Raw genomic sequence first — 10882 nt, 5'->3', positions numbered from 1 at the left:
CAGCAGGAAAGTTCAATTCAGGTTCTGGGTCCCCTTTGTCAAAGTCTCCTGGTATGAATTCAGTTGCATGGGACACTCCTCGTGCGGGATTTTCCATCCCTCAGCAGAGAATGAGCCACACAGCCCCCTTCCCTAACCTGAGAACACCACTTCATGCCCATGACCAAGAACACAAAGTCATGGTTTGAATGGGTGGAAGTCCCCTGAGCCCAAAACACTTTGGGGGAAGATGCTGGTTCATACCTTGCTTAGACCTGCCTGCATATCCCCTGTTGCCCTCGGGGCAAAGGATCCCCTTATGTAAGCAGGAAGTGAGATGTGAACAGTGAACAGAAGGAACGGCATGGACTTACCAGGCACTCGGCACAGCGGACACAAAACCTCGCCATGCACGCCTCCTCCTCCTGGTCAGTGCTGTGGAAAGAGGACAAACCAGGTCTGCAAAATCACTGTTCTCATCAGAGGGCAGAGCAGTGAAAAGCACAGGTACTGAAGTCAGACAGGTCTGGTTTTAGATTCCAGTGCTGTCACCTACTACTGAATGATGGGTGACAGCAAATTACTTAAGCTCTGGGAGCATGTTTCCTCACATATACGGTGCCGATATTACCACCTACCATTGAGGTTTGGTTGTTAGGAGTAAGTGAAAAATAAATGCATGTTTCATGTGTACATGTCCAGCACATAATAAGTGTTCAGTTAAAAGGAATTAGTCAGAGACCAATAGATGGTGTAATGGTTACATCATTGGACTCCTACATAATTGACCACAGTTCAAGTCCCGGACCTGGTGGTTTACACCTGCGTGTGTGTGTATGTGTGCCCAAAATCCCAAGAGGATGAAAAAAAAAAAAGGATTGTGATGTGGTCATCCTTCCTGGGGGTTGATTTCTCACTTTCTGTTTCTCTGGTGAGCGTACGTGCCCATAGCAAAACTCTCTCTCTAAAAGATATGAATAAATACAAGGAACTAGTTATAATCATTCATTCTGAAATGTGGTGAGCACCAATGTCTGAGATACTTGTTAGGCGGGGGTATGGTCATACCACAGTCCGTTTCCCTCTGTTTCACCGTGCTGCCAGAATCATTGCCAGATGCCGCACACACAAGCACTTGGCCAGTTTTTCACGCTGCCTGGCTGGGACTCGAACCAGTGTTGGCCACATGGGATCCAACTCCCAATACACAGCACTTAACTACTGCTCTATGGAGCCTGCCCAAACAGGGCTTTTATATAGATTTTTGTAATTTTTTTTGAAAAGTAGATTTGTTTTGTTTTGTTTTGTTTTTTGGAGAGATTTTCACTGTAGGGCGCGTGCGCTCGCCAGACAGACAGAGAGAGACATAGAGACAGAAAGCGAGAAATCACCCCCCAGGGGGGATGGTCACGCCACAATCCCTTCTCCTCCATTCTCCTTTCGGGATCTTGGGCACACACGCACACGCGCCCGGCGTGAGTTTTAAGCCACCAGGTCCGGGACACGAACCACGGTCGACTACGTGGGAGTCCAGCGACATAGCCATTACGCTAACTGCTGGTTCCCAAAAGTAGATTTGTTTTTAGGGAAAATACTGGATTATTCCTGCTCACTGGCAGAAAAATATTTAATAAATACTTTTATCAATTTAATCACAATCCATGTAGCTCTTTTAGAGCATCTGCTGACCAAGAACAGATCTTGCTTATTTCAATCTCTTTCTCCCTCTATGGCTATTTCTAAAGCCTCTCTTGTCTCTCAGACATTTTCTATCAGTGGACGTCATCTCCATGCCAGAAAGATGGAGAAGGGAAAATAACTGACTTGGGATTTCCTTTGTGTTTTCAAAGTTGAGATATCTACCTCAGGGTTTATGTTTCGAGCAACGGCATTACACGGTCTGATTCCAAAGCAGAAAGGTAGGACCGTGCTCTTGACCCCTCCATCCCCTCTCTCCAGCTTCCTATCCACAAGTTTCAAGTTCAGCCTTCCTTCTGGCATTCCTTAGCAGAACTCTTCTCTTCAAAAGGATATTTCACCAGCTGAACTAAGCTCTGCCGGCAAGGAAGGAAGGTGTGGATATGGGGGACTGGGTGCTGTCCAGGAGACAGGGCTCTTGGAGGAAACGGACATACTGCTCAGGGCTTCAGAAAGACGTACTCATCTGAAACCTCGATGGACGACTTCTTATAGCCAGACTTGCTCCTCTTCCTCAGCCCTGCAGCCTTCCTCCCCATTCTCACCAGCAGCAAGACCACCACCACTGCTGAGGGGATGAAGACAAGAACAGACAGGAGGCCCACAGAGGAGAGCATGGTGCCAAATCCTAGAGGAGGGAAGGAGAAGGTAAATGAGAGGGGCACGCCAAGGCATTCGTTTGACATGAGCTAGGCTCTACTTTTATTGCTATAAGTTGCTATAAATTCCTGTGGAAAAAGTACAAGAATACATACATGAGGAATCAGCAGGTGGTTGGAGTTAAGGCTCTGGACTCACAGGCTGATGCAGTTCGTGTCCCAGATCTGGCAGCTTAAAACTCACACCAGGCACATGGTGTGCATGCCCAAAATCCCAGGAGGACAATGGATCAAAAGGATATTTCACCAGCTGAACTAAGCTCTGCCGGCAAGGAAGGAAGGTGTGGATATGGGGGACTGGGTGCTGTCCAGGAGACAGGGCTCTTGGAGGAAACGGACATACTGCTCAGGGCTTCAGAAAGACGTACTCATCTGAAACCTCGATGGACGACTTCTTATAGCCAGACTTGCTCCTCTTCCTCAGCCCTGCAGCCTTCCTCCCCATTCTCACCAGCAGCAAGACCACCACCACTGCTGAGGGGATGAAGACAAGAACAGACAGGAGGCCCACAGAGGAGAGCATGGTGCCAAATCCTAGAGGAGGGAAGGAGAAGGTAAATGAGAGGGGCACGCCAAGGCATTCGTTTGACATGAGCTAGGCTCTACTTTTATTGCTATAAGTTGCTATAAATTCCTGTGGAAAAAGTACAAGAATACATACATGAGGAATCAGCAGGTGGTTGGAGTTAAGGCTCTGGACTCACAGGCTGATGCAGTTCGTGTCCCAGATCTGGCAGCTTAAAACTCACACCAGGCACATGGTGTGCATGCCCAAAATCCCAGGAGGACAATGGAGAAGGGATTGTGGTGTTGTCATCCCTCTGGGTCATCGTCACTGTCTCTCTAGCTATCTTTGGCAAGCATATACACCTTATGGCAAAAACCTAAAAATTCAAAAATAAATGCACAATGAGGATTAAAAATATACTCAAGGGACCAGTGGGTGACATGTGGCTAAGGTGCTAGACTCCCACATGGCCAACTCTGGTTTAAGTCCCAGACCTGGCAGCTTGCATTCTCATTTTCCCTTTCTCTCTCTCTGGTCAAATGAAAACATAATAGTAATAAGTATAATAATAACTAAAATTAAATAAATAATTGTTTTCTAAAAACAATCTAATTAAACAAACAAAAAATTTACTCATAATCTTATCTAGGAAGACTACTTGGGTACCTACTCATTCAGTCTTCTCTCAAGAGGTCTGGGTATGGGTGTGCATGTGGAGTTGAGCATATTTCTTCTTCTTTTTTTTTTTTTTAAGAGGTTTTTGCTTTAGAGCAGGCGCACTCACCAGAGAGAGACAGAGACAGTGAGAGAAAAAGTAAAAAATTAACACCTGGGTGGGAGTGGCCATGCCACAATTCCTTCTCCATTCTCCTCTCAGGATTTTGGGCATGCACACACATGTGACCAGTGCGATTTTCAGGCCACCAGGTCCAGGATTCAAACTGCAGCCGGCTATGTGGGAGTCCAGTGACGTAACCACTTGCCATCTGATGGCCTCAGAGTATACATTTGTATAAGTATGGATTACATTCTAGATGCCATTTAAACTTCCTTTTTTACTTAACATATGATAAATATTCTTAAAATCTCTTCCATAGGTGATGTTTAATGGCTGTAGAGTTTCTACCACATTAAATAGTCCAGTGAATCAATCCTCTACTGCTAGGCAGTGAAGTGGTGGAAAATTATTGGACACTACAAGTTACTTTAGGATGGCCATCCTTGTACTTATATATAAATCTTCATGCTTAGCTCTATTTCTTTTTTTTATTATTAATTATTTATTTATTCATTCATTTAATTTGACAAGAGAGAGACACACAGAGGGAGAGAGAGAGGGAAAGTGAGAAGGCAAAGTCACCAGGTCCAGGACTCGGCCTGTGGGAGTGTCTAGCGCCCTAACCACTGTGCCACCTGCTGGTCCCCACTTAGCTCTATTTCTTAAGTGGAATTACTAGAACAGAGGGCACATACTTTCAAGACACCTAATTCATGCTACTAAACTTTTTCCAAAATAATTATCAATTTCTATTCAGTTTTCTTAGAAAAACTATTAGTTTCTATTCCTGTCAGTAGTCTGAATGAATGTGCCCACATCTTTGAAGACTATGAATTAGTGTTTTTAGAAAGGAAAGAGAAAGAGAAGAAGATGAAAAGAGGGAGAGAGGGAAGAAAGGAAGGAAGAATTGAAAAAGTCTTGAGCAGTGATAAGGCTGCTGTAATGAGCCATAATGTATCCCTAAGTCTTTGGTTCCAATTCAGTTAAGGACGACAATGACCACTTAATAGTCACCAGGAAATAATGTAAAAAAAATAATTAACTAATTTAAAAAGTCAGTCCTTTGCCTACTCTCTTCCTATTTCAAGCTAAAAGAAAACTCTACCCTTTGCAGCATAAAATAACGACTACCTCCCATCATTAGAGAAGGCACTCTCTCCAGACGGAGGCAAGAATAGGGTCTCATAATGGGAAGTATGAAAATACAAGGGAAGGGAGCCAGCAGTTAGCGTAATGGCTATGTCGCTGGACTCCCACGTAGTTGACCGTGGTTCACGTCCCAGACCCGGTGGCTTAAAACTCACGCCAGGTGCGTGTGCGTGTGTGCCCAAGATCCCAAGAGGAGAATGGAGGAGAAGGGATTGCGGTGTGACCATCCCCCCTGGGGGGTGATTTCTCGCTTTCTGTCTCTCTGTCTCTCTCTGTCTGTCTGGCAAACGCACGCGCCCTATAGCAAAAACCTCTCCAAAAAAAGAAAAAGAAAATACAAGGGAAGCTGGAATGACTTCTGTTTCACAGAGGTAACAACCTTCCATTTACTAAGGGGTCTGCCTTGCATTCCCCAAGAACTTTGGTCACCAAAGTTAAAATGAAAAAAAAAGGGGGGGATTATGAAGAAACTATGATCATCATCAGAGAAATTCCAGTTTTCAAAACCAAGATTAAAAACTCACTCTAACAGGCATACCAGAAGAGCAGAAGAATGACTTTGACACAGGGAGCCAGTGACCCACCAAACTTGCAAAGACAGGCGGCCAGGCTTACTCCCGAGCTCTCCAGAAAGCCCGGGAATAGACCCAGCCCTGCAGAGCAGGCCAGTGGCGATGGCTTACCCCTCTCTGTGACCGTCAGCTCTGTCATGGGAATATTGTGGTGCACATCCGGGGGGTTCTTCACAGCACAGCTGAATGTCCCGTTGTCCTGTATGGTAGGGCTGTTTATGCTTATGGACGCGTCCCCTTTGTACACATTTCCAGCCCAGGAAATCCGATCCCGAAATGTGCCTGCCGTGGTCGGGTACTCGAAAGACTGGTAATGAAAAATCTAAAATCATGAGAGAGAAAATTACTTTGGAAAATGTAATGAAAATGTAAAGCTAGGGAGGTCCAAAATGAATACAACTCCATAAAAGATTTCCTCAGCTGGCCTACTGTTTTCATGCTTTTTGCTTCACCTCCATCCTACAGATAAAAACACAGGTTAATAAAATTGATCAGAAAAAGAACTGATCAGAGAATTCTAACCTTTTCATCTCTTCTAAATTCTCCCCTAAAGTCCTAAATCAATAGTTCTTGGGGCCAGTAGGTGGCGTGGTGGCATGGTGGTTAAGAACACTAGACTCCTTGGGACCAGCAGTTAGCGTAATGGCTATGTCGCTAGACTCCCATGTAGTTGATTGCAGTTCGTGTCCTGGACCCAGTGGCTTAAACTCACACCGGGCACGTGTGTGTGCATGCCCAAGATCCCAAGAGGAGAATGGAGGAGAAGGGATTGCGGCATGGCCATCCCCCTGGGGGGTGATTTCTTGCTTTCTGTCTCTCTGTCTCTCTCTGTCTTTCTAGCAAGAGCACGCACCCTATAACAGAAAACCTCTCCAAAATAAAGGAAAAAAACAAAAACAAGAACGCTCGACTCCCATATGGCCAACCACAGTTCAAGTTTTAGACCTGGCAGCTTGCTTTTTCTCTCTTTCCTTCTCTCTCTCTCACTCTCTCTCGCTCTCGCTCTGTCTCTCTCTGGTCAAATTAAGATAAATAAATAAATAAAGTCAAATAAAATAAAAAGATAGTTCTTATCAGGCAATTTTTCCCTTCCGGTGGCATTTGACAATATCTGGGGACATTCTGGTTGTTACAATGGGAGAGGCGAACTATTGACACTAGTGAGTGGAGGCTGGGATACTGCTGAAACCGGTAAAGCAAAGGACAGCCCCCACAACCAGGACCCATCGGCCCCACAGGTCAGCAGTGCCCAGGCTGAGAAACTAACCTCTGCACAGCACTTCATCGTTTGCATGTGACTCCCCACTTGACTCACTGAAGCCCTGTAACCCCACGGAACTACATGAGACAGGCATGACTATTCCAAATTTATAGAAAGGGAAAAAAAGCCCAAAAGTAAAAAATTAAGTGAGTTACCTAAAAGTACATAACTAGTAAGTGACAAAAGGGGAGGGTTTTGTTTATTCTCAAAAGCACCAAGAAAGTGTAATACAATCCCACCTCTCTCAAGTATCTACCTTGGCAATTAATAGGAACCCCAAGTCCCAAGTCCAAGTCCGGGGTGAGCACTCAGTGAATGTATGTTGGATTCAAACGATGCTGCTTTAGATTTGGTGAGCAGACACTTACTTCATCACCAGAAGCGCTTACTTATACTCGCAGGAAGGCTGGGCGGGTACCCTACATGATGACTTCTCTCTTAGGCAAGACACAGGGCTTTCCTCTTTATTTGTTTACTAGGTAGCTTTCCACTTAGGAACCCAGGCATTTACAACCACAGAATTGCCTAATACCGAAGAGCAACCCAGAGAAGGTGCTGAAACACTTATTGCTTCATCTGTTTATGCATTCATTCAGCAAATATTTAGTACATTCCTACTATGTGCTAGGCACTGCGTTAAGCTAAAGCATATAAAGGGAACCACATAGGCACAGTCCCAGCTCTCATGGAACTTAGAGGGGAAGTAAAAAAAAAAAAAGTATTTGTGAGGGCCAGCAGACATTGTGGTTAACGTGCTGGACTCCCACATGGCCAACTGCAGTTCGAGTCCCAGACCTAGAGACTTGCTTTCCCACTTTCCCTCTCTCTGGTAAATTAAAACAATAAATAAATAAATCTTTAAAAAAAAAAATATGTGCTGAGTGTAAAAAATGCCTACCACTGAATCTCAGTATCGGGATAAAAAGGTTTGAAACTCCATAAGGACACAAGGCCTACTGTGTGTTTTCAAGAGTCATCTAACCTTGAGTTCCACGTTACTAAATTCTTGTGAACTAATTTCACAGAATCCTTAGTCTGACTAGCCATGATCACCAGCATCGTGTCATGTGACTTCAAAGTTTACTAATTCCAACCCCAGGTGAGTTTGTTGATTTTCTTACTTTCTCACTTTCTTATTTCTTTTCTTTTTCTTTCATTTTTTTTTTTTTTATGATTTTTGCTATAGGGCACACACATTTGCTGGAGAAACGGAGAGACAGAACGAGAAATCACTCCCTCCAGGGGGGATGGCCACACCACAAATCCTACTCCTCCATTCTTCTCTCGGGAGTTTGGGCACACACACACATGTGCCTGGCGTCAGTTTTAAGCCACCAGGTCCAGGACTTGAACCACAGTTGACTACAGGGGAGTCCAGCGATATAACCTTTACACCATCAGCTGGCCCCACACCAGCCCCAGAGAGAGCAGTACTGTACAAGAACCACTGTTTGCATTTAGGGTTTCTAAGTCCAGTAGCTCTGGACTGCTTGTTCTGTCCTACTTTTGGCCAACAAGGCCGAGCCAAATAAGGCCAGCCATAGCTACCTAATCACTCAGAATAGCGTGAACTATTTCAAGCTTGGAGAAAAAGGGACCACAAATACAGCCTGGCTTCCTTCACTAGGGTCACCTACCTAGCTCCGAGCTACATGACATTTGAAAATGGCTCTGGAAACAGAATTCAAAGCTTCTACTTTTAAATCAAAGAAAGTTTCCCAATGAAGGAAACAAGATCAATAAATTAAGAGTATGTTCAAAAGTATAATCTTGCATACGGCCACAACATCCACACTCTTGAACGGCATCTATCCTGAGCTAAGGCTACTGCTGGAAGCATAAAGAGAAAGGGTTTTTTATAGCACTGCAATCTTCAATTAGACACCCACAATGGGATATGAATCGTAAATGTGTTTTATAGTGTGACTAAAGTATATTGCTTCTAATATTTCAAGACCATCTGTCACCAACATCTGTCACCAATACACAGTGCCACCATTTCCTTTAAAGCCATATAAATCAGCTATATAAATCAGTGCAGATGTTTATATGCTGGGAGAAGATGCCAAGATAAAGCTACACAGCATAGATATGCAAACAGACACACCCACTGAGACAACTTTGAACTACAGGAAATGAGCAGGTTTAAGAAAAAGGATGTCTGTAACAGAGGCCGATAGACGTTTTCTACCTAACAGTCCTGGAAGAACACTTTTTAGTACATTAAATCTGAAAATGAAGCTATGGCACCCTACTCCCACCAAAAAAAAAAATTAAACCACTTTTTTTCTGAGTGTCTGCCAATTGTTTTGGCCCACAGTTTATTTGTAAGATTCTTACACAGAAAAGTGAAAAGCTGTATATGGAGGCCAGCAGGTAACATAGTGGTTAAGGTGCTGGACTCCCATGTGGTCAACCGCAGTTCAAGTCCTGGACCAGTTCTTTTTTTTTTCTTTCTTTTTTTTTTTTTTTGAAAGGTTTTTGCTATAGGACACGTGCACTTGCCAGAAAGACAGAGAGAGTCAGAGAGACAGAAAGCGAAAAATCACCCCCCCAGGGAGGGATGGCCATGCTGAACTCCCTTCTCTTTCATTCTCCTCTCAGGATCTTGGGCATGCTCGCACACACGCCCGGCGTGAGTTTAAGCCACCAGGTCCGGGACTCGAACCACCGTTGACTAAATGGGAGTCCAGCGACATAGCCATTACGCTAACTGCTGGTCCCAGGACCAGGTGTCTTGATGCTCACACCAGGTGCGTGTGCATGCCCAGAATCCTGAGAGGAGAATGAAAGAGAAGGGATTTCAGCATGGCCATCCCCCGGGGCATAACTTCTCGCTTTCTGTCTCTCTGGTGAGCGCACACACGCTCTATAGCAAGAATCTCTTAAAAAAAAAAAAAGATCACATAGGGTAGAAGTTTGTCTTCTTCCATGTAAAAACAAAAAGCTGATCTATTCTGATATGAGATGAGCCCACATGTGTCTGTGACTTGCAATAAAATAATTCTAAAACTGTTGACCCCAGGAGACTCAAAGAAACTCTCTCAAAAGTACACACTCACCGATTCTGTGCGACTACTGCGGGGAGGGCGGTAAGTCCAGTCGATGGTCAGTTTGTCAGTAACGGCTGAACTTGACTTGAAGCTGCACTTCAACTTGACCTTTTCTCCCACATAACCTCGGACATGGGCATCCGCAGTGATCTCCAAGGAAAGGGCCGGATGAACACCTAATCGAAGCAAGCCCAAACACTTCAAACGCATTCATTTGGTTGGAATCGACAGCTGGGAGTGAATAATGCAGAGATGCTGTTTATCATGTTTAGGGCTCTCATCAAAAAGTCAGGACAAGAAATATCTTCTTGGGCAAGCCCACAAGGGACAAGGAGCTGATATCTGCATTAATCAAGCCTAGCATGTTTATCATTTCGTAATCTTAAATCACTAAGTGAATGGTTGGGTATAAATTAAAAACCTGGTCACACCGGCATTTTTCCCAAAACAAGCTTGTGATTAAATCAAGTACAACCAAATAGCTCTCCCCACAGCCAGCTAAATATACGGACACTGTTGTGCACCCCTCCAATCCTCGTTAGACACACACACACACACACACACACACACGCTCCAGGAATGTGACAACTCTCGTGAGCTAAGGGACTTACTTACCCCAGGTATAGCATGGTTATAACATTAACCTATCAGTGCCTTGATCACCAGCAAAATGAGAATAGGAAATAAGAATGTTTTTTCAAAGAATTTTTCTCTAATCAATCCTAGGTTCTATCTACCTAGTCCCCACCATCGCACACGCTTCTTAAAGCTGATTTATTAATCCAAAAGGAAATCATGGGAAGGTCAGTCCCATAGCCTAGTGGTTAATGGAGTTAGATCCTACATGGCTAACAATGCAGTTCAAATCCCAGCCCCAGCGGTTTGACAACCACATCAACCACATGTGCATGCATGCCCCAAATCCTGACAGGATAGAAAAATGAAGAAGGGATTGCAGCATGACCACACCCCACTGGGGGCTGCTTTCTCCATCTACCCTTCTCTTTGTCTCTCTGTCTCTTTCTGGTGAGCATATATACTTTATAGCTAATTTACTTTCAAAAGTAAATCATGGAGAAACCATCAGATGGTGTAATGGTTAAATCGCTGGACTCCCAGGTAGTTGACTGCAGTTCAAGACGTTGACCTGGTGGCTTGAAACTCACACTGGGTTGGGACCAGCAGTTAGCATAATGGCTATGTCGCTGGACTCCCATGTAGTCGA

At 44.4% G+C, this 10882-nt stretch overlaps 1 protein-coding gene across 3 annotated transcripts in view; it reads right to left on the bottom strand.

The window, feature by feature from the left end:
• MPZL3 (myelin protein zero like 3) overlaps positions 1 to 10882 on the bottom strand; it is a 24764-nt gene that overhangs the window by 3877 nt on the left and 10005 nt on the right. Inside the window, exons 2-5 of one of the 3 annotated variants that reach the window (XM_006148844.3) lie at positions 9667 to 9888; positions 5455 to 5665; positions 2705 to 2870; positions 354 to 414 (exon numbers count right to left, since the gene is read on the bottom strand). In XM_006148844.3, the coding sequence (XP_006148906.1) occupies positions 354 to 414; positions 2705 to 2870; positions 5455 to 5665; positions 9667 to 9867 (639 nt within the window). In that variant the 5' untranslated portion in view covers positions 9868 to 9888. The remainder of the gene's footprint in view (positions 1 to 353; positions 415 to 2704; positions 2871 to 5454; positions 5666 to 9666; positions 9889 to 10882) is intronic. The other 2 variants (XM_006148842.2, XM_006148843.2) reach the window with 2 other exon arrangements.

This window comes from Tupaia chinensis, unplaced genomic scaffold (assembly GCF_000334495.1).
Source record: "Tupaia chinensis unplaced genomic scaffold, TupChi_1.0 Scaffold000247_1, whole genome shotgun sequence".
Lineage (NCBI taxonomy): Eukaryota > Metazoa > Chordata > Mammalia > Scandentia > Tupaiidae > Tupaia > Tupaia belangeri.
Note: the sequence above shows the minus strand (reverse complement) of the source record. Positions and strands in the feature narration are given on the sequence as shown.